This window comes from Chaetomium fimeti (assembly GCF_033439085.1).
Source record: "Chaetomium fimeti strain CBS 168.71 chromosome Unknown B0H64scaffold_12, whole genome shotgun sequence".
Taxonomy (NCBI): Eukaryota; Fungi; Ascomycota; class Sordariomycetes; order Sordariales; family Chaetomiaceae; genus Chaetomium; species Chaetomium fimeti.
Genome location: NW_026944340.1, coordinates 254,040 through 275,318, shown reverse-complemented (window position 1 = coordinate 275,318; position 21,279 = coordinate 254,040). Strand labels below are relative to the sequence as shown.

Genomic DNA, 21,279 nt, shown 5'->3' with positions numbered 1-21,279 from the left:
CCCGGCCACTACGTAATCACACCTGACCTCCCATTGCTTCCCCTTCACCCTCCGCATCCGCCCCAAGCCGCTTCCCCAACCTCTTCCCGTCAACAACGAAATCCTATCGTTCATCCACCGGTATCACCATCAGCCTCGTTGTTCATCGTCTTTTATCATCACTCACGGCGACGGATTTGTTCGCCGCAATTGCTACAACCCGTCACTCTCCGTTCTTTCTCCGCCAACTCGACTGATTGATTGACCGAACGATCGCCCAAGATGAAGGGTGCTCTCCTCACCGCAGCTGTGCTGCTCGGCTCTGCCCAGGGCGCAGTCCACAAGATGAAGCTGCAAAAGGTCCCTCTCTCGGAACAGCTTGTACGCCTCTCCCCGTCTCCGCTATCCGCTAGAGCCATCGGCCACTGACCCGCGTCGCGTGTAGGAAGCCGTTCCGATCAACACCCAGCTCGAGCAGCTCGGCCAAAAGTACATGGGCGTTCGCCCCCGGCAGTCCCATGCCAGCGCCGTCTTCAACGGCATGGTTGCCGACGTCAAGGGCAACCACCCGGTTCCCATCTCCAACTTCATGAACGCACAGTGTATGTGAACCCGACTGTCGCGTGCTCGCATGTTGATAGATAGCAAACTAACACGCTTAGATTTCTCCGAGATCACAATCGGGAGCCCCCCTCAAACCTTCAAGGTTGTTTTGGATACCGGCAGCTCCAACCTGTGGGTTCCGTCCGTCGAGTGCGGCTCGATCGCATGCTACCTCCACACCAAGTACGACTCATCTGCGTCGTCCACCTATAAGAAGAATGGAACCGACTTCGAGATTCGGTACGGGTCCGGCAGCCTGAGCGGCTTCGTCTCTCAGGACACCATGACCATCGGCGACATCACAGTCAAGGGCCAGGACTTTGCCGAGGCCACTAGCGAACCCGGTCTCGCCTTCGCCTTCGGCCGCTTCGACGGTATCCTGGGTCTCGGCTACGACACAATCTCGGTCAACGGCATCGTCCCGCCCTTCTACAAGATGCTTGAGCAGAAGCTCGTCGACGAGCCCGTATTCGCCTTCTACCTGGCCGACTCCGAGGGCGAGTCCGAGGTCGTCTTTGGCGGAGTCGACAGCGACAAGTACAAGGGCAAGATCACCACCATCCCGCTGAGGCGCAAGGCCTACTGGGAGGTGGACTTCGATGCCATCTCGTACGGCGACGACACTGCGGAGCTTGAGAACACCGGCGTTATCCTTGACACCGGTACTTCTCTGATCGCCCTGCCCACTCAGCTCGCCGAGATGCTCAACGCCCAGATCGGCGCCAAGAAGAACTACGCTGGCCAGTACGCCATCGACTGCAACAAGCGCGACTCCCTCAAGGACGTCACCTTCAATCTGGCCGGCTACAACTTCACCCTCGGCCCCTACGACTACATCCTCGAGGTCAGCGGCAGCTGCATCTCCACCTTCATGGGCATGGACTTCCCGGAGCCGACCGGACCGCTTGCCATCCTCGGTGATGCCTTCCTCCGGAGGTATTACTCCATCTACGACCTCGGCGCCAACGCCGTGGGTTTGGCCGAGGCCAATTGATTAACACGTGAACTGCATGGGCATGATGGGAGTTTGGGACTGGTACTGGGCATGGGACTGTAATCTGTATCTGATTCTACTAGTGTGATTTCCTAAGTACCGGTGAAGGAAGCTTTGCAAGACGACAGGGTTTTATATAGCGAAAGCACCTCCAGACCTTGGCTCCGGCTTACAGTCTTGGTTATTTATGCAACATACGTCCGAAGTCAACATTAATACTGTTCCGAGTTTTTCTGTTTCTTCTTGTCGATGCGCTCTTTGCAACCAACCCTTCCCCGGCCTCGAATTTCTCCCGCCAGTTCCATCTTCTGTTCGCCAAAGTAGCCGTTTGCCTGCCCGATGAACCATGCAAGACTTGCCTTCATTTACGGTAGCACAGATGGACCTAGGAGTCAACCTCACTGGAAAATTAACACCAGATCCCCTTCAGGGCGAATGTCCCCCCTTCTACTTCCCCATCCTCATCGCCACCCCGTAATACGCAATCCACTACACTACACTCCATCTTATCACAAACATTGCCAGCCCAGACTTCAACTACAAGCCCGCCTCTCTCATCTCAACCCAGCCCAACCGCCTTCCACCTTCCTCCCCACCCCCCCAAACTACACAGTATCCACCCCAACCGTGATCTCGCCTCACTTCTTAAACGTCGCCGTCCGCCCCGCCTTCTCATAATTCATCTTCCTCGCCCCCTGCGGCGCATCCCCCGATTTCTTGGCATACGGGTCAAACGCCGCCTTGCCACGCCTGCCGCGCTTCCCGTCACCGTCACCGCTGGCGTTGCCGTGGCCGCCCCTCGGCGCGCGCAGCACCGACGAGGCCGCGCTGTAGTCGAACGGCTGCTCGTCGTCCGCTGGTTGTTGTTGTGGGTCGGTTGATTCGGAGGGGCATGCGTCGTCTGTGAGTGTTTGTTTGGCTTTGGCTTGGGCTTTGGGCTTCTTGGCCTTGCGGGTCTTGCGCTGTTTGGCGGGCTTGGGGTCGGGTTTCTCGGTTTGGGCGTCGGCCTCGCCCTCGCTCTGGGCCTCGGCTTCGGGCTGTTCGGCCTCGTCCGCTGCGGCAGGACTTTGGTCGTCCATCTCGGAATCGGAGGCGGACTCCGCTTTGGGTGGTGACGGCTCGGTGTCCGCGTCGTCGGCTTTGCGCTTCCGTCCGGCCCTGAGGGTGAAGCCTCCCTCTTCGGGGACAGGGGCGGGCTCGGCATCTTGCTTTGCCGCGGGTTTGGGTGGCGGCGCCGTGGTTTTTGGCGGCTCTTGCGTGAGAGCGCCAAGGGGAACTGTGTAGAGTGGGATCATCTCCTGGTTGTCCACCGGGCGGGCCTTGGAAGTCCCGTCCATTGCCGAATTCAGTGCCACGTCCCCCCATAATTGGGAGCGGTCACTCTTCAGCTCCTCGATCCCGAGCGGCTCGGCATCCTCTACTGCGGCGGCTACCGCGGGTTTGTCCGCGAGCGGGGGTTGCACCTTGTCAGAGGATGATTGCCTAAAGAACTGTAGCATCGTGGGGCCATTCGCACCCCGTGCCTTGGCTTCCTTTATGACCTCGAACAGCTCGCCGAGACGAGTCCTGAGCCTCTGGGCATTCGACTCCAGCAGACTCCACAGGGCCTTCGGGTCCGTAGGCACGATGCGGGCTATGTTACTGAGGACTTGTTGTGTCATGATGAAGACGGGACTCTCATCCTCTTGGCGGGCAACATCATCCCGCCACTTGTGCACCGCCTTGTAGACGGCAAACTGCTCGCCGTCGTATACCGTAGACGATTTGGTCAAAACGGCGTGCCAACCCCTGTTACCGGCGCCGGTTTCCGCGTCGCAGACGGAGTGCTCGTACCGCTGTAAAGACACTTCCTTGGATTTTTTAATGACACGGTCGATAGGATTCCCGTCTGAACTGCTTTGGGTGGCGAGTTGGGCGAGTTCGTTCCGCAGCATGTCATAGATGTAGAGCAGGAAATGTGTGTCGGATCGGGCATAGTAAAACATCTCCTCCGGGAGAGGTCTGGGGAACGGGTTAGCTGAGAAATAGCGAAAGGACTAAACCAGGACTTACCTTAATCGCCAATCCGCGAGTTGATACTTCTTATCCGCGTCGAAGTCAACAAACTTCTTCAGCAGAAACGCAAGACTTTTGCCGGAATACTGGAGGACGGTACTGGCGTAGAAAGTATCGAATAACCCCACGACATATAACCCAAGGTCTCGTTGGAGCCAGATAATGTCCATGAATGCGCCGTGGAGAACCTGGGCTAGTTAGCAGCATGTCCCCCTTGGTATTTTCGAATGTCCTTACCTTGACGATCTTTGGGTCAGCAAATACTTCGTTGAGGACCTCGAGCTTGTGTCTCCAGGGTACAAGGGTGTCCACTATCCAATCCTTCTCCCTCGTGCTGATCTGCATCAACGACAAAAGCCCCGTATATGACCTGAAATCGTGGTGTTCCAAATCGATTGCGATCTCGGTTGCCTTCTTCAGTTCCTCCAACATCTCCAAAACGCCCTCGTAGCTGTCGACCCAAACCGCCTTCGTTTCCTCCATGGGGGCGTATTCGATAGGTTCGCGAGATTGGAAAACGTGCTCTGGATATTGCATCTCTGTGATTTCCTGCTTGTACGGATGCTCGTATCTGTGCAAGTTAACACTAATGCACCCCCTGTTTCGAGACCCGGGGAAGAGGCAGGGGCGTTCGACGTACTGAGGACGGCCGTCATCGTTAACGGAGATCGCCATACTCGCGTCCAATGGGGTCTGGGCATGGGGCTTGGTCGTGATCAAAGGCTTCCATGGCCCCGACTCGAAGTTGTCTATCTTCTTCTCGAACGTATTCTGGGGCTTGAGAATGTTGGCGCGCTTCATCGACCAGTCGAGCCCAGTGGTGGTTGGCTTTGACCGTTTAAGGTCCCGTCCCTGTGATGCGTTAGCAGAGGCGACGTGGGTCTCGGGGGTGCGTTTGGGTAATCGTACAGATTCGCCGGTCGGCGCATCTTTCCTCTTTACCAGACCAGTATACTCGTCCAGGCAGGTGTCGGACTTCTCCAGGAGCGAGTCAATCACGTCCAGCACGCCTTTCCACTGGATCTCTACATCATCCACATCTTCCAGTCGAGGCTCCCTCTGCGCGGTGAATTTGGACGACGATTTCAAGACGCCACGGGCCAGATCCAGCAAACGATCTGTGTTCTGGTCGAGGCGAGTCGCGACCGAGGGATGGACAGTCCGCTGGAATTGGAGGTCCTCGTTCGCGAGCGTGTTCACCGAGCGTGTTACCCTGACGAGGGTGGCATGAACGCTGTCGCGGAGAGGTTTGAGGTCCTTCGACGAATCCATTATTCTACCAATGCCGATTCCGTGGTATCTTATTTTGCGAAAGCAATTGGCGAGGCGGGAGCACATGCTCTGCTGCCCAGTTTATCATCGGCAGCCTCGAACCGGTAACTTTTTCAGGCCCGCTTTGTCCTGGTTGCATGGATCCGATAAGATTCCCGCGCTCGTCGCAACCATTGGGCCGGGTCCACCGCGATAAGATAAGCTCGGCGCGTCCCTCACCGAGCCGCCGCTTATAAAGAGTCAGGTGCTGTGTACGGAATACAGCTTCTATAACCTTCTATAACCACTATTACGGCGCCTCATCAGTTAAACAATTTGAATTTATCTCCAACACTAACTACGTCCGTGGTTACTGCATCTTCCGGTGTTTCCCGGACATCCGAATCTAAGAGAAAACCAGTCTGAACAACGTAGAGACACATAATCAGTGGCACTGGCGAGGATCCAACATCCGTCACATTGAGTTGATCAATTGACACTCGGCACCCGACTCGACAATCTCGATATTGCGCCCAAAACCAACCAAGAAGAACTCCTATCCGAGACAAGAATCAGAGAATATGTCGCAATCACTCGCTCCAGAATGCAACGAGGTCAAGGAGTGAGCAAACACATTCCAATGCTATCTTAGTGCGAGTGTTACCCAATAGAAAGAGGCTAATGGAGAGGTGAAGGCGCTATGACACGTGCTTTTTGAAGTGGTATAGCGAGAGTTAGTTCTTCCCAGCTGCCCACTCTTTCTTTTCCGTGTCATTCCCAAGGCACTAATGGCTGCTGTAGAATATCTCCGTGGGGTGGGCACAACGGATAACAACGAATGCGCCGCTTTATTTAAGGAGTACAACTCGTGTTTGAAAGTAAGCGAGCTCATCTTTCCAGAGGAAAACATTCAAAGCCAGGGCAGCATGTGGCAGAGCTGATGACGTTTTACTCGCAGGGGGCGCTTAAAAAGCGTGGGATAGACAAGCTGTTAGACGAAGCACGGGAAGATAACAAGGAAAACGATGCGACACTGATGGGGAAAAAGAAGTGTAAGCCGACCTCGATCTACAAGACCATGACTCGGTACCTGCGGGCTATCAAATCTAACAAGCCTCTTTCTCAGAGTCCAAGGCGACGACACCACCCCACGACCAGTGGTATTTACCTCGCGGCTTTGTATCATTATTGTATAGTATGTAAAGCAGAGCATGCTTCCCCTCCATTACCTCTCTCACCCGCACTTCTTGTCGCTGCGTCTGTTACCTAGAAGTCCTAGTGCAACATTGCTACTGTATTGTATTTTGCGGCACTAGGCTCGTTCTATTCCTTCTCCGCTATAGTTGAAGCCAATAACCTTTTCACTTCTTCCACAAGATTCCCCCTCGGCACGAGCTGCCCCTTATCCTTCTGCGCCGCGTTCTTATCCCCTACGTGGAGGCACTTCACCCGCAGCTGCCCGGCTTCCAGCTCATCCTGCCCTAGCATGACGGCAACGGGCACGCCCTCGGACGCGTTAAATTGTTGCAGCGGCTTGGGCTTGACTTTGGCGGCGAACTCGGCGCGTATACCTGCGGCCCACAGCTGGCGAGCCACGCGCATGCGTTCGAGGAGGAGCCCGTCAAACTCCTTGCCCCCGAACGCCATGATGTACACTTGTGCTTGGCCCGCTAGGTCGGAGGTGCTCTTCTTGTTTCGGCGCGCGTCGAGGATGGTAAAGATCCGGTCTACCCCAAACGATATACCGACGCATGGCAAGGGACGCCGGCCGTACATGCCCACCAGATCGTCGTAACGCCCACCCGCGGCGATACTACCAACCTGGGTGGGCGGGCTGGCGCTGTCCGCGACGACGACGACGACCTCGTAAATCAGGCCCGTGTAGTAGTCAAGGCCCCTCGCGAGCGACAGGTCAAACGAGACCTTGTCGATGACGTCCATGGCCTCGAGATATGACGCGAGCAACTTCATGTCTGTGACACCCTCGATCAAAGTCGCGTTCGCGCTGAGCTCGGCGTCCGATCCAAGACTCTCCAGCATCTCGCGCATGCCGCCGCTGCGCTGCACATAGCCACCCACACGGTCCGCAACCTCCTCCAAGAGGCCCTTATCGAGCAACTCCTTCCTAACCTCATCCCACGGCGCCTTGTCTAGCTTGTCCACAGCGGAGCTTGTCGCGCGTATCTTGTCACCTGGCACACCCGCCACCGCAAACAGGCCATCGAGGATCTTGCGGTGGTTGAGCTTGATGGCCACCCCGATCTTGAAGGCCTCAAAGACCTCGGCAATGATGCACAGTATCTCAGCGTCCGGGATCATGGGGTCATATACACCAGCAATGTCAAAATCGCACTGGTAGAACTCGCGCAGACGGCCGCGGGCGATGGCGGGCTGGTCGCGGCGGTAGACCTTGGCGATCTGGTAGCGCTTGATGTGCTGGACATCGCTGCGCATGGAGAGCCAGCGCGCGAAGGGGACAGTGAGGTCGTAGCGTAGTGAGCACGCCTCGCCGCCCTGGTCCTCGAGGTTGTAGATCAGGCGGGACTCTTCGCCGTATTTCTCGGAGAGTATGCTGCGGAGCTCGAAGACGGGTGTGTCTAGGGCGATGCCGCCATGGCGTTCGAGAACGGTGCTAATCGTTCGGCTGATGGGTTGTTAGAGGATTATAGAAGTAAAGCTATTAGGGGCCATTAGAGAGGGCAACTAACAAGATATCATCTCGCAGGAGCAGATCTCCACCGACCCAATCGCGGGTTCCTTTTGGCGTTTTGAGTGAGCCCTTCGTCGCCATCTTGTCATATGAAGCAAAACAATCAAGGTGGGATGTTTTGGTGACGGGGAGTGACTCAACTCACTCGAAGTGGGAGGATACTTAAACAATCGAAACCAACTGCACACAGCCACAACCCAGACGCTCATTGGCCCTGGACGAGGTCTCTGACCCCAATTGATTGGGAGCGGCTATTTATACTTTAGAAGTACACAAGATTATCTTCCATTTCTATCTGTCTCGCATTTACATTATACGGAATGGTTGACATTCTTTTGTTTATCCTCCATGATCGACTTGGGGCCAGACCTCGGTTGTTAAAATGCTCTATAAAAATGAAATAGGTAACTGCTACGAGGAGCCAGGTACACATCTTTGTATTGGCACATTCACGAGCGAACTGGGATTTAGAAAACAAGCAAGAAGTTGTACAATTCAGGGCATGACCCGGGCCTGTTGTCGGCTGCAGCCTGCAGCTCAAGGAGTTATTTGATAGAGCATCCATGTTACCATGTATAGTAGGAGTATCAAGCCACAGGCGTGTGTGCTCCACACAACGGGCTGCGAATTGAGCGCCATGGCGGGCCCATGGCTTGCTTAACCTGAGCTCCGAGTGTACTGCGTATTGTCGTGGAGATGGCAGGAGAGGCAGTTATCGGAGACTCGGAGCCAACACCTAACCCTGCCGAAGCGAAATGGACCCCACCAGCCCGCCTGCAGCTATCACGCACGGACCAGACTGGCCCCCAGATTTTTCGATCCAGGCGGCTCGTGCACGCCAAGATGACAAGTTCGGGATTTCGAGGTTCTGGACCTTCGACGCCCCTTCCACTTCAAGAACGCGATTCTGTGTACACTGCCCGCCTGCCTTCCCGCCCGCCGCTGCTGAACACAAACCTCGCCGACGCCAAAACGTGGTCCTGCCACTGTCGCCGCGAGTATACCGCTCACAGTCACTCAATTGACCCCCACCTTGGCCCGGAATGCTCAGGCCGTAGCACGAGCGCGATTCTATGCACCCCTTCTCCATCCTGACTCTTGGCATCTTCGTAGCTGGCTACATAACCGCTCGATGGGATCTCGTCACTCGCCTATATGAGCTTGCCATCTTTGCCTGGAACTACGGAGTGGTCGTAAGAAACTTCCCCCACAACCCCCGACCCGAGGCGTCTTTAGCCCTGCTGTGCAACCCGAAACGATCGGCTTCTAACCGACCATCATCTTATCTTTTTCGCAGACTCGCGCCGCCAAGGGATTTGCCGTACTCAGTCTCGTCTTTTTCTTCATATTCCTCCCAGTAGAGCGTCTTGCTACCCGCGAAGGGAATTTGGTACGACCATGCAGCTCTCCGTCCTTTCCCGGCCTCGAGCCCATGCTGACCAGCCGCCCACAGCATCCCCGCTCCACCGGATCCGGCATCTCGGCCAGGGAACAACTACGACGACGGGGGTCTTTCTAGCTGATCGACCGCGTCTCTGCTGTCTGACATGCCAGAGAATGATGGCCTGATGCGCGTGTTCTGGCCGGCCGACCTGCCGCGGTCGGACCATAAGGGCGTAGTGGTGGGGTGGAGGAACTCAGCTCTGGACGTCTTCGTTTTGGCCATTTTGGAGGCGGTTGAGGTGTGTGCCCGTTGATATTATGGGGGGTTTTATATACAACACTCGCAGGATGTGTTCGCTGACGCGCCCCTAGCCCCGGAACGTCGAGTTCGCCCTCAAGATCGGCACCCTCGTCCGCGACGCTGCTCATCCCGTCCATCGCATCTACGAACTGTGCGGCCAATCCTCCATACATGTCCTTGGCCTCTCGAATACACCCGACTCCTCCGATCTCGACTCGTCATGGATACACGTTGCGGTTGGGCCGGGCCGTCGGGTCCCCGCTGTCACATGCCCGCGGGCCTCGAGCATCCAACTCATTCTCTTCGAGAGACCACGCCCTGAGAGGATGCAGTACATTTCGTTAAATCCTATTGCGCTGGCCTTGGACGACAAGCATGACAGTTCCCGACAAGACGTCCCTGACGGAAGCGAGGATGATGACGAGAAAGAAGAGCGAAGGAGGAAGGAGCAAAAGAGGAAGCTGGTCGAGAAGCTGAAGCAGCATTCGATTTCGAAACGAGTTCCCTCGGAAAAAGAACAGGCACTCGCCAAGGTTGTCAACCAGATAAATTGGTCATGGGAACTTGAGCAGCTGCTTCAGAAGAACGTCTCCCGGATTGGCACGCGCCCCAAGAGGAGTCTTAGTGTCTCTGAGAGGGTTGTCGAGTCAGCAACGACGGCGCGGGACATGATGCTAGTCTGGATGTGGAATCTGTTTACCGTTTATGTTTGGCCCATCATCAAACAGCTTTTCGTCATGGGCCTCATGGCTCACCGGGTTGCCGCCGAGGTGCTCTTGCGCATTTTGGAGTGGCGGGCGCAGCCAAGATACGCCGCCCTGAAGGACATCTCGGCTACCGCGCAGCAGGTCGAGATTCGTCTCCAGCAATTCTGCTACTGGCCGATGCAGTACGTCACTCTTCGGCTCAGGAAGAATGATTGGGAGAGCGTCACGACGAGCCACCCAGACTACATTCGTTTCTACAACAGCCTCTGGCTAGTGGCCAACGATGTTATCATCGGCATTGCGCTAGGATCCTACATCATCGACAACTCCGGCTGGGCCGCGGAAGAGATCAGCAAGCTCCTCAGCCAGTACACGGTAGACGCGCTGCAGAGCAGCATCTCATGGCTTATGGGATGGCCTGCTGGGTTGAAGCTGAACAATGAACTGGGAGCATTCCTAGGAGATTTATTTCTATGGGTCATCGAATATTGGTCAAGTAAGCAGTCGCCCGCCCCAAACCTACAGCAGGTCGAATACGGAGTATTCGCTAACACAAAGCCAGGCTGCATTGAAGCACTTCGCCCAATCTTACCGCGCATCATCTGGTTCATAGGCTTCTCGAGCTTCGCCGGGGCCAGTATGCCGATAGCCCTCTTCTCAGACCTTCTCTCAATCCTGACGGTGCACATTTACTCCTTCTATCTCGCCTCGGCCCGGATCTACCACTGGCAGCTGAACATCCTGATCTCGCTGTTCCACCTGTTCAGGGGCAAAAAACACAATGTGCTCAGGAACCGTATCGACTCGTGCGACTACGATCTCGACCAGCTCCTTGTCGGCACCATCCTCTTCACTCTTCTCTTTTTCCTCTTACCGACGGTGGCAGTCTTTTACCTTAATTTCGCCATTGCACGCATGGCCATCATTTCGCTGAAGGCCGTTTTCGATACTATGCTTTCCTGCTTGAATCACTTTCCTCTTTTTGCGCTCATGCTTCGGGTCAAGGATCCCGGGAGGCTCCCAGGTATGTCGATATCCAAACCCACCATTCCGGAACCCTGACTGACCCGACCACAGGCGGTATTCGTTTTGAGCTTCGAGATACCCAAGACTTTAGACGTCCCGTTAATGATTCATCCACGCAACTACCTTCCACATCTGTAATACATTTAAAGGTAAGCCGCTAGCAATACCCATGCCCGGAGGCCAGAACTAACAATAGACAGTCCGTCCCCCTCAAGTTCAAGGCCATGTTTCACCAATACTTCCAAATGGGCCAACGGATCCGCAAGCATTACCTCTCGCCCCGGGTGTTGCTCTGTCTCCTCACGGGCAAGTTTGTCCCGCCGCTGAATCGGAAAAACCTGTACAGCTTACAGTACAGCATGCTCCCTGCGCGGCGGGCGGGAGTCATGGAGATGTGGACTGCAGTCAACTCGCTGCCGGATCCCAAGAAGAGGATGCCGCGGGTGCACGTACCCGTTCTCGCGAACGGGAAGAAGTTTCCTAGTAATTACGGCGGGGGGCGGTCGCGGGGTTATGGGTAGATTTTGTATGATGGTACGAAGTACGACATAATAGAGGGGATGGTATTGGTGATGATATCGGTATGCTCCGCTCGTGAGTTGTTCAAGCGGATTTGATGTGGCCCGGTCCTACCCTATTCCCTATTGGGTGTGTGGCGGTCTTGGAGAAGGGGGCTCGTCTTTCTCTGCACATGCAACCCCTGGCCTAGGTCGGCGGTCGAGACCGCTCCGAGATGCACAACATCCCAGGATGTAGATCACAGGTCTCGGGCAATAGTCCCGAGAGCTTTTCAGAGAAGGAGATGTTAACACTAACAGCGTTGGCTTGTTCCCATCGTGAAGCCCAGCCAGAGCAGACCGTCATTTATCCAACAAGGAGCAGCTCGCTCACACATAAGAAAAGAACTGTACACACAGCAACCGGCTCTCCTCTGCGCCAACTTCCGTCCATCATTCAATAGTAAAGCATATCTACCTATCCCAAAAAGAATTGGACAACTATCAAACAATAAAATATCCAAGCTAAGGCACCTCAGAGCGGTGTAAGACAGGACAGGGGGGACACAACGAATGCAAAGTACTTGAGTTCACCGCCTCACTTACACAAGGGGAAGAACCACAACATTCACAGTCGTGATGTTTATAAGCCCAACATCAAACACGTCATGGAGAATTCATCCCAAGTTCCAATCTCCTCAGGCTCACAAGGCGATCACTGCAGTAGCGCGCGGACCAGCAGTTCAAGCTTGACCCCGCGAAACTGGATTTGTGACCGACCCCACCACCCTTTCCATCTTCCGCAAGTTCAAGGTAACTACCGTGTATATATCCATGGTCCAAAACTCCAACTGGATGCACAACTGACAGCGGCCGTCGCGGAGTTTGAGAACCAGGCGACAGTTCACAGATCTTAAACTCAGACGATGCCCTCAACATAATGTCGTCACAGCCATCCTAGTCGCTCGTTTGACTCATTTGAAACTGAGATTACTCTGGTTTGGGTGTTTCGGCCTACCCGACCCAGGCATTCCCTTTAAAGGGTGAGAGAGACAGCTTCCTTCCTTTCCCACCCACCATCTCCTCTCCTGTACCGTGTCTGGAGGGAGTTGTGAACTGTGCGTGACTGACCACCCATTCAGTCTTCTCGGGTATCGTCACTTCAACCACTCACTTCACACTAAACCATCTCTCACGGTCTACCGACCGATCGATCAGTCACGATGAATGCGACAGATCCCAAAGAGCGGTTCTACCGCCAGTTCCAAAACTCGGCGGAGTGTAAGCTCTCATTGCTCTGCTCTGCTACTTGACCGATTTCATATCGACTAACGAAATACCACAGCCATCCAGGACCAGATCAACCAGCTTCCCAACTTCGCGGCCGTGGGCGGCGTGCGGCAGGATGCCATCGAGCACATTCTAGGTGCCATCTCTCGCCTGTCCAAGGAGGTTGCCGATGCCACTGCATTCGTACCCGCTTACGACCAGCGGGCCTATTCCGACAAAGTCAAGTCACTTGAGGTTCAAGTGAACGAGGCAGCAGCCAAGTTCACCTCTTCCAAGAGTCGTTTCCGGTTCAAGAAACGTCCGGACAGCGCCAACACTGCCGCAACCAAGGCTGACGCCCGCCGCCTGGACTTGACCACTAATGCTAGCTATGCTATCGAACTCCCCTCCAAGCCGATCCCCGACTCGGCCTCGACTCCATCCAGCTCGACCAAGAATTACAATGCCGAAATCGCCAACTCAGGAGGCGAAGGCTTGGGCATAGGCATCCGCAAGCCCTCCTTCTCCGCGGCGCAGGACATCGCCCTCACCGACCACATCCGAGTGCACATCATGCTCCCGGCCTCGGCCTCGCGCGCCACCTCGGCCGGCACGCTGACCAACCTGCACCAGTGCGTCGTCGACATGTCGCTGCCCACCTGCACCGGCACCACCAGTAACGGCAACGGCAACGGCACCACGAACCCGGACGCGTGCATCGGGATCGGCACGCCCTTCGCCAGCCTGACTCTTAAGGACATTCAGGGCAGCGCCATCGTGGCAGGCCACGTCAACGGCCCCGTGCACGTCACGGGCCTGCGCGACAGTGTTGTGATGGTGGTCGCCCGCCAGGTGCGCATCCACGAGTGCCGCAACGTCGTCTTTTACCTGCACTGCGTCAGCCGGCCCATCGTGGAGGACTGCAGGGGGGTGCGGTTTGCGAAGGCCCCGGGGGTTTTTGTGAGTTTTTCTTTTTTCTTCTCTTTTTCTTTCCTCGGCTTTTTCTTCGGTTTTGTCTTTTTTCTCTGTTTATGTTCCTCCGTCTTCCTGCGATTGCCATTGCAAGAAGGGGTGACTCCTCGTAGAGGGAATAAGTGCTAACAGGGCTGTGTGCAGCTGACGGACAAGGAAAAGACCGAGTCCAACCTGTACGACCAGGTCGACGACTTCAAGTGGCTCAAGACCTTCAGCTCCCCCAACTGGAGCTTGCTGCCCGAGTCCGAGGTCGTCCCGGACGCTGTCTGGAAGAAGGCCCTTGCCGGCGAGCCTGGCGTCATCATCGACAACACTCTGCGGAGCCTGGGTGTCAAGAAGGGCCAGGATGTCGAGGCGGAGATTTGAAACCGGATGGTTGTGTTGTTTCAAAGGGTACCTCGCTGAAACATGGTCTTCCTTTAGGGGGTGTATTCTTGCTAGCCGTCCATGGCTCCAGTAAATTAGCGATTATTTCGTCGTGAACCGGTGTGTCGATGCTAGGGGAGTGATTGGTGCCAGTTAGTTACTGGGCGGGATACTCAACCTCGTCAAGTCCCAAGTTGAACTATTTCGAACCAGATGCCTAGGAGTGCCCGTCCTTTCCTCGATTCCGAGAATAAAGAGTAGAAAAGCCAATTTTGTCTCCCGCTCCCTATCGTGCCGTGAAATAATATCGTACCGCAAAAGATTAACCTGGTATCAAGCCGTAACCCGGTCCCAAACGAAACCCATCCAGAACGCCACCGATGCCATATCTAACAACCCCATTATCTCCGTCTCCATTATCTCTCTCCCCATTATCACCCCTCCCCTTATCTCCCCATCCCAGCCATCCCCCAAGGCTTCTCTCAGACCATTACCCCCTCACTCCACCATCCCCTCCCCCTCCCCACCACCACCCGTACCACCATCACCACCCCCCGCACCCGTAAGACCCTCCCCCCGCACAAAAACCAACCCATCCGCCTGCGCCCGCGCCAGCGCGGCAGCCTGCGCCGCCCGCCGGCCCTCCAGCCCGCGCATCTCGGCCTCCTGCTGCGCCACCGCCCGCCGCACGTCCCCCAGCGTGCGCACCGCCGCCCGCGCCCGCTGCAGCTTGTGCTTGAGCCCGTCCGTGGCCGAGGGGAGCTCCTTGACCGAGAGGAGCTGGGCGTCGGCGGCGGCGGTGTCGGGGGAGGTGGTGCCGTCCGGGTTGGGGGTGGAGGTGTTGTTGTGGGTGTTGTTGTTGTTGTTGTTGTTGTTGTTGTTGTTGTTGTTACTGGGGGGTTGGGAGAGGGAGAGCGGGTGTGGGTGGTTTGGTGGGTGGTGTTGTTGTTGTTGTTGTTGTTGTGGGTTGCTTGCGTTGGGGGTTGCTGCGCTCGTGGTGGCGAGGGGGGTTGTGCCGGTTACGCCGGTGGCGTGTTTGGTGCCGGCGGCCGAGGTTGCCGTCCCGGTTGATTGCTGTTGTGATTGCTGTTGCTGTTGCTGTTGCGCGGCGCGCAGTCGGGTGATGATGGAGGAGAGCTCCGTCACGACGTCGACCGAGTCGGGGGAAAGCCCGGCGGGGAGATGCGTTGCCATTGTTGGTTGTGGGTTGCTGCAGTCTCGTCTCGCAATAATCGGGCGCTTGTTGTAGGACAGACTACCTTCAGATGCGCTTGGAATACCGACCTCTTGCGCACGGTACCAATGGTAGGTCTTTTCGGGCTTGCGTGCGCGACCTGGCTGCGGAGGTTGGATGTTCGGTTTCGGGGTGGAGACGGGCCTGTCATGCCGGTGATCGCTCTGTTAGCGGGACGCTAACCTGCTTTGGGCCCCTACGTCAGGTGGGGTGTCCGCTGAAGCACCAGGAACAAGGCGAGGACCCCGCCATCCCGTCTCAACAAGTCCGGTCAACGGGTCGGGCTGGTTCGTGCATTTTTCTGACTTTTTTCCCGCCCTCTCAATTGACTTCCCCTGACGAGACGCTTTGATCACTTCCACTCAGTGTATCTCAACACCAAACCCAAAGCCAATCCCCCACCAACACCATGGCTCCCGACCACAAGGCTTGCCTGAGTACGTCCCGTCGTCCAGACTACCCGCTCGTCGCCTGCTACGTCCTGATATATCTCGAGCTGGGATGGCTGATCATGGTGTTGTTGCGGTCTTCTAGTCGTGATTGACGGCTGGGGTATCCCCACCGAGGAATCGCCCAAGAATGGCGATGCCATTGCCGCTGCCGAGACTCCCGTCATGGACGAGCTCTCTAAAAGCGCGACTGGCTTTGCCGAACTCGACGCGTCCTCGCTAGCCGTCGGTCTCCCCGAAGGCCTCATGGGCAACTCCGAGGTCGGGCATCTCAACATCGGCGCCGGCCGTGTCGTCTGGCAGGACGTCGTCCGTATCGACCAGACTGTCAAGAAGGGCGAGCTCGGCAACAATGATGTGATCAAGAAGGTTCTGGAGGCGGCCAAGAACGGAAATGGGCGCCTTCACCTTTGCGGTCTGGTGTCCCACGGTGGTGTGGTCAGTATTATCCGGCGCGTACCGCGTAGTCCCCGCAGGAGCTGACTTTTCGGTTTGCAGCATGCGAAGCAAACGCACCTGTATGCCCTCCTCAGGGCTGCCAAGGAATGCGGCATCCCCAAGGTCTTCATCCATTTCTTCGGCGACGGCCGTGACACCGACCCAAAGTCCGGCGCTGCCTACATGGAGGAGCTGCTGTCTACCATCAACGAGATTGGCGTTGGCCAGATCGCCACCGTCGTCGGCCGGTACTACGCCATGGACCGCGATAAGAGGTGGGAGCGGAACGAACTGGCGCTGAAGGGCCTGATTCTTGGCGAGGGTGAACAGAGCGACGACCCGGTCAAGACCGTGAAGGAACGCTACGAGAAGGGCGAGACGGACGAGTTCCTCAAGCCCATCATCGTCGGCGGCGACGAAGGCCGCATCAAGGGTGAGCACTTGGCTTGCTGCCATTCAAAAATTGAGGCACTAACTCGTTCCAGACGGCGATAACGTCTTCTTTTTCAACTACCGGTCTGACCGTGTCCGGCAAATCACCCAGCTCCTGGGCGATGTTGACCGGTCGCCCCGGCCCGACTTCCCCTACCCCAAGATCAACCTGGTCACCATGACCCAGTACAAGCTCGACTACCCGTTCGAGATCGCCTTTAAGCCCCAGCACATGGGCAACGTTCTCGCCGAGTGGCTCGGTAAGCAGAACGTAGAGCAAGTCCACATTGCCGAGACCGAGAAGTACGCTCACGTCACTTTCTTCTTCAACGGTGGCGTGGAGAAGATGTTCCCGCTTGAGACGCGTGACGAGTCACAGGATCTGGTGCCATCAAACAAGAGCGTCGCGACCTACGACAAGGCCCCTGAGATGAGTGCCGATGGTGTTGCCGACCAAGTGTGCAAGCGCATGTCGGAACAGAAGTTCCCCTTCGTCATGAACAACTTTGCCCCCCCGGACATGGTCGGTCACACCGGTGTCTACGAGGCCGCCATTGTCGGCTGCGCGGCTACCGATAAGGCTATCGGCAAGATTTATGAGGGTTGCAAGAAGGATGGCTACATTCTCTTCATCACTGCTGACCACGGCAACGCCGAGGAGATGAAGTTCCCTGACGGCAAGCCCAAGACCTCGCACACTACCAACAAGGTCCCCTTCATCATGGCCAATGCCCCCGAGGGCTGGAGCCTGAAAAAGGAGGGCGGTGTACTGGGAGACGTTGCTCCTACCATCCTTGCGGCCATGGGGTTGCCTGCGCCGGAGGAGATGACGGGCTCCAACCTCCTCACCCGGGCATAAGCAACGCAGGACTGATACGGAATATGATGATGATGAACTAGAGAGACACAGGCATGCGATATAGATGATAGAGTTGCGCAACGAATGATGAAATGGCCAAAACTCTCTCCCTCACAAGTGACCACAATGTCCATGCAGCAAAGAAGCCAAGGAATAGGTAGGGAACCACGTCACTCCCTCGCGTAGGTACCGAGTCCTAGCCTAACTAAAGTAATTGCATGGCAGCTCTGGCTCAACCACGCTGCTGCTGAGCTTGGTCACTCGCTTCCCAACCTCTCACAACCCCGGCCAAGATCATTCTCGCCCAGAGACCAAGGCAGCTGTTCGTGGAAGATTGCGCAAGATTTTTGTTCGCCCTGATGATTCGATCGGCAAGCCGGCAATATAGAAGGTCGCAGGCATGGTGTGCACGGTGGCAATGGTACCCCCCCTTGCTCATCCTCCCAAATCGAAGTCTGGGGTGCGGGGGATGGGGTGCAGATGCAGGAGGCTGCTCCAGGAAGGAAGATCGTTCAAGTATCTTCCCCGCAATTCTTCGCGGCGACGATACCTCGATTATCGAAGATCACCTGACACAAAAGACCGCGCCTCCCTTCCGTTGCATGAAAGCCGTGAGGGGAAGATCGAAAAGGGAAGCAGCGGGCGACCCCAACGCTGGAACAACCCGACGCGGAAAGGGTGCACGAGTTGCAACAAATAAGGGAACCGCTCCCGGCAATTGTTCTCTTCAACCCAGTTCTCCGCTTCTCCCCCCTCATTTTCCAAACGTGTTCCTTCAAAAATACTCGACGACAACGTCAACAACACCAGCATTACATCGCCAATGTCAACATCAGATGCATCTCGTCTGTGAGCGGGCCCTGGTTAACGGGGAGACGCTACCGAGCGGTTCAAGTGGACACGCAGTGGAGCAAACGATCGTGGACCACCACGACTCCGCTAGAAGACTCGCGTGCCAAAGTGGAGCGAGCATTCGGCGAGGTCAAAATACCAACAGCGCTGTTTGTTCATACAGGTCGTTGCTTTCAATTGGCACCCGTTTCCTTGCAATTGGTCCCTTATTTTCGTACCTGAACGTTTTATCAATATCATTGCAAGTTCACTGCAAGTGCAGCCACGCCGCCAGTGGACGAAAGTGGCCGCAATTTAACTCGTGATCTCGAGATTCAGAGATCGAGTTGTGTTGAAGGGGGGGGGGGGGGGTTGGCTGGACACGAAGTGAGAGACAAAAAAATGAAATTTTTGTGAGGTGTTCTCCCCAGCAAGCTGGGAAAGAAAAATCGCCGTGGATAATGTACAAGGTGTGCCGGCAGTGCCGACAGCGAGACGGTCGGATCGCGTTGGAGAGTTCTCCCCGATCTAGGTCTATATGGCCCCGTCTATGGTGATGCGATTCCCCGCCATTATCCCATGCACGCTTCCGCCTGTCTCATCAGTCCGTGCGATGCGATCAAGTCGCAGGGAACTATGAGCCTCTCGTACACTCCCTTCCCATCTCGTCCCCCGATCCCCATTATGTACAGGCGCTCGATCGCTCCCAACGAGGCATCGACGCCAATCCCGTCCGAACGCGGAGGAGATACGCTTAGGTCTGGTCGGCAGTCAGCACCCGAGTCCGGCTTCCGATCGGAGACAGCTATGCTGCGGCGGATGATACTTACGAACTTGGCCATGAGGGCAACCATGAGGTCGAAAAGACCGATGGCCTCGACGAAAGCGAAACCCAGAATGGCATACGAGAACAGCTGGCCGCGGAGGGCGGGGTTGCGGGCAACGCCGTTGAGGAGGGCGGCGAAGACGAGACCGATACCGATACCGGCACCAGTCAGACCGATGGCAGCAGCACCCATACCCAAGTTCTTGGAGACCTCGACCATGGCCTGGGCGATCTCAGAAGAGTAGGCACGGCGCTGGACGCCGAAAGCCTGGCGGGTGGTGGAGTTGATAATGGAGGACATCTGCTGGCGCTTGACGGCCTGGAGGGGGGACGACTTGCTGGCGACTGCAAACATGCGAAAAAAAATTCATCGGTTAGATCGCTGGTCCGGATCGTGATGCCATCATTGCGGTTGTGGCAGCAGGCGCGCCAAACTCAAACTCACCAGTCAGGGTCCGCTTGCTGGTGTTGGCAAGGGTGACGCGAGCGGCCGGGCGAGCAGCCTTGGTGGCCATCTGAGACGCCAGTCTCGAGGCGAGGACACGGGTGGAGGCCATTGTGACTGTTGGGAAGAGGATGCAGAGAATGCAAAGATGGGTCGGGAATGGCTGGCGAGATGGGACTCTTGAAGATTGAGGCAGAGGCGATGGCTCGACTGAGTGGGAGAGGGAAAAAGAGGAGGAAGGGAGGAGTGAAAATGAAGAACAGGTGGTCAGCTGGGGAAGCGGGACCTCGGGCTGGTCCGGGCAACGGGCTTGAGCAGCAGAAAGGAGCAACGTGAGTGGCCAATTCGGTGCCTGCTGGCAGAATCTCTCCACTTGAAGCTTGCGGTGGGTCACCGCTACAGGTTGGGACAACAGTGAAAAAGAAGGAAAAATTTGCTGCGGCACTTTGGGAAATGGTCGGGCAATCTCGGACGCGGCGGGCACACAAAACCGTGGTCGATCGGCCTCCCGGGGCTGGGCCGTTTCTCGGCCCTCTCCCTCGACAACCATCACCAAAACTGTTACAATTGTTCACGGTGGACACTGCTTGATGGGCCCATCAACTGTGGAAGCTATCACGGTTCCGTTTAGCGTTCCCTGGAAGCTGCTGGAGCTGTGGGATCTGGCAGACAAACGGAGCTTTTGCTTGTTGGTGTCGCCGAAATTTTTCAGCCCCGGTTTGATGTCTCAGGCAATGAGGCTCCTGTTTTCCTAACCGGGGACCCTGGCTGCCCCCACGAGCCCCCACTTAGCCATGAATGCACGATTCCCAGTCGTCGATATCGCGGCACAGGTTCCACAGGTAATCCACCACGGCATCAGGGGCTGGCGGATGACGACAGGACGAGTGAAAAATGCCTCTCCTCCGCTCGGCCAAGGAGGGGCCAACGGCAGGAAGTGATAACACAAGTCGCCCAAGAGCATTCCAAGAGCTACGCGCATTTCAAAAATGAGGAAACAACAAGAGCAGTTCGGAGGAGAGGGCAGCTTTCTTTGCCGAGCTGAGTCCCTGGGCCGCCAATCATTTCAACGGACCCGAAACCGTGTTTGCGAATGTTACACAGCATCTTCCGGGTCGGATCTGCCGGGGCGTGGTGTGATTCGTTGGCGGATATTTCCGGCTGCCCGACATCGTTGAGCCCAGCGATTCAGCGAGGCCATTTCCAGCCACAGGGCTGATGTGGCTGTTGTAGCACAAATAGAACTCCGAATGTCACGTCAAGCCCTCGGCAGTGGCGGCCTGCGTTTGTGGCATCCGTGGACGTGAAGTGCTGTGTGTACAAATTATGCGTTGCCTCGACTTCATATTGAATCATATTTACACAGTAGAGGTGCTCGGTGCCCGCGGCTGTTTGCATAGTTACTTCTATGTCAAGTGGGCAATAATTTCGGGGATGATCTCTCGGTTCAAAAACGCAGAGCAAAACGCAAGTTTTTTTGAGCTTCTTGACAAGCCCGTTTCCGTAACCGAAGCAACCGTTGTATGAGTTGTTGGCTGGGTTTATGGCCAGCTCAGATTCAGACACGTTTGGCATTACCTTTCTATAATTGCCACGGGGTGTTGTGTGATTTGTACTGCGTTGTCCCATCAGGCGGTCAGTTCCATGGT

The 21,279-nt window shown here is 56.1% G+C and overlaps 10 protein-coding genes across 10 annotated transcripts; 5 read left to right on the top strand and 5 right to left on the bottom strand.

Annotated features, from left to right (window-relative positions):
- Nucleotides 1–65: 65 nt before the first annotated feature.
- On the top strand, nucleotides 66–1,793 carry B0H64DRAFT_411793 (vacuolar protease A precursor). The gene is made up of 3 exons (XM_062804879.1): nucleotides 66–360; nucleotides 425–581; nucleotides 642–1,793. Exons 1-3 carry the CDS (start codon nucleotides 262–264, stop codon nucleotides 1,574–1,576), a joined length of 1,191 nt encoding a protein of 396 aa, XP_062654166.1. The 5' UTR covers nucleotides 66–261; the 3' UTR covers nucleotides 1,577–1,793.
- Nucleotides 1,794–2,214: 421 nt separating this feature from the next.
- B0H64DRAFT_331661 (ribonuclease H-like domain-containing protein) lies at nucleotides 2,215–4,903 on the bottom strand (the record flags this gene model as incomplete). The annotated part of the gene is made up of 5 exons (XM_062801015.1): nucleotides 2,215–3,577; nucleotides 3,629–3,819; nucleotides 3,869–4,202; nucleotides 4,272–4,483; nucleotides 4,541–4,903. The coding sequence occupies 5 exons, from the start codon at nucleotides 4,901–4,903 to the stop codon at nucleotides 2,215–2,217; spliced, it is 2,463 nt and encodes an 820-aa protein (XP_062654165.1).
- Nucleotides 4,904–6,205: 1,302 nt separating this feature from the next.
- Nucleotides 6,206–7,673, bottom strand: B0H64DRAFT_331813 (uncharacterized protein; the record flags this gene model as incomplete). The annotated part of the gene is made up of 2 exons (XM_062801024.1): nucleotides 6,206–7,514; nucleotides 7,591–7,673. The coding sequence occupies 2 exons, from the start codon at nucleotides 7,671–7,673 to the stop codon at nucleotides 6,206–6,208; spliced, it is 1,392 nt and encodes a 463-aa protein (XP_062654164.1).
- Nucleotides 7,674–8,466: 793 nt separating this feature from the next.
- On the top strand, nucleotides 8,467–8,912 carry B0H64DRAFT_427552 (uncharacterized protein; the record flags this gene model as incomplete). The annotated part of the gene is made up of 1 exon (XM_062805793.1): nucleotides 8,467–8,912. A coding segment is annotated over exon 1 (246 nt), but the record flags the coding sequence as incomplete, so codon positions are not given.
- On the top strand, nucleotides 8,820–11,636 carry B0H64DRAFT_53411 (N-acetylglucosaminyl transferase component-domain-containing protein). Its single transcript, XM_062808393.1, has 6 exons — nucleotides 8,820–8,982; nucleotides 9,046–9,274; nucleotides 9,348–10,479; nucleotides 10,546–11,007; nucleotides 11,061–11,158; nucleotides 11,210–11,636. Exons 2-6 carry the CDS (start codon nucleotides 9,140–9,142, stop codon nucleotides 11,528–11,530), a joined length of 2,148 nt encoding a protein of 715 aa, XP_062654162.1. The 5' UTR covers nucleotides 8,820–8,982; nucleotides 9,046–9,139; the 3' UTR covers nucleotides 11,531–11,636.
- Nucleotides 11,637–12,538: 902 nt separating this feature from the next.
- Nucleotides 12,539–14,277, top strand: B0H64DRAFT_53464 (tubulin binding cofactor C-domain-containing protein). Its single transcript, XM_062808394.1, has 4 exons — nucleotides 12,539–12,549; nucleotides 12,649–12,787; nucleotides 12,852–13,735; nucleotides 13,910–14,277. Exons 2-4 carry the CDS (start codon nucleotides 12,730–12,732, stop codon nucleotides 14,114–14,116), a joined length of 1,149 nt encoding a protein of 382 aa, XP_062654161.1. The 5' UTR covers nucleotides 12,539–12,549; nucleotides 12,649–12,729; the 3' UTR covers nucleotides 14,117–14,277.
- A 337-nt stretch (nucleotides 14,278–14,614) lies between these two features.
- Nucleotides 14,615–15,474, bottom strand: B0H64DRAFT_478956 (RNA polymerase II transcription mediator complex subunit 9-domain-containing protein; the record flags this gene model as incomplete). Its single annotated transcript, XM_062808272.1, has 1 exon — nucleotides 14,615–15,474. Exon 1 carries the CDS (start codon nucleotides 15,308–15,310, stop codon nucleotides 14,615–14,617), a length of 696 nt encoding a protein of 231 aa, XP_062654160.1. The 5' UTR covers nucleotides 15,311–15,474.
- Nucleotides 15,475–15,547: 73 nt separating this feature from the next.
- Nucleotides 15,548–17,924, top strand: B0H64DRAFT_411770 (BPG-independent). Its single transcript, XM_062804878.1, has 4 exons — nucleotides 15,548–15,787; nucleotides 15,885–16,237; nucleotides 16,298–16,670; nucleotides 16,723–17,924. The coding sequence occupies exons 1-4, from the start codon at nucleotides 15,760–15,762 to the stop codon at nucleotides 17,526–17,528; spliced, it is 1,560 nt and encodes a 519-aa protein (XP_062654159.1). The 5' UTR covers nucleotides 15,548–15,759; the 3' UTR covers nucleotides 17,529–17,924.
- A 1,189-nt stretch (nucleotides 17,925–19,113) lies between these two features.
- B0H64DRAFT_378447 (mitochondrial ATP synthase protein 9) lies at nucleotides 19,114–19,742 on the bottom strand (the record flags this gene model as incomplete). Its single annotated transcript, XM_062802586.1, has 3 exons — nucleotides 19,114–19,119; nucleotides 19,190–19,530; nucleotides 19,631–19,742. 3 exons carry the CDS (start codon nucleotides 19,740–19,742, stop codon nucleotides 19,114–19,116), a joined length of 459 nt encoding a protein of 152 aa, XP_062654158.1.
- Nucleotides 19,743–20,280: 538 nt separating this feature from the next.
- B0H64DRAFT_53336 (uncharacterized protein) lies at nucleotides 20,281–20,715 on the bottom strand. Its single transcript, XM_062808392.1, has one exon. The coding sequence runs from the start codon at nucleotides 20,610–20,612 to the stop codon at nucleotides 20,382–20,384; it is 231 nt and encodes a 76-aa protein (XP_062654157.1). The 5' UTR covers nucleotides 20,613–20,715; the 3' UTR covers nucleotides 20,281–20,381.
- Nucleotides 20,716–21,279: the final 564 nt, after the last annotated feature.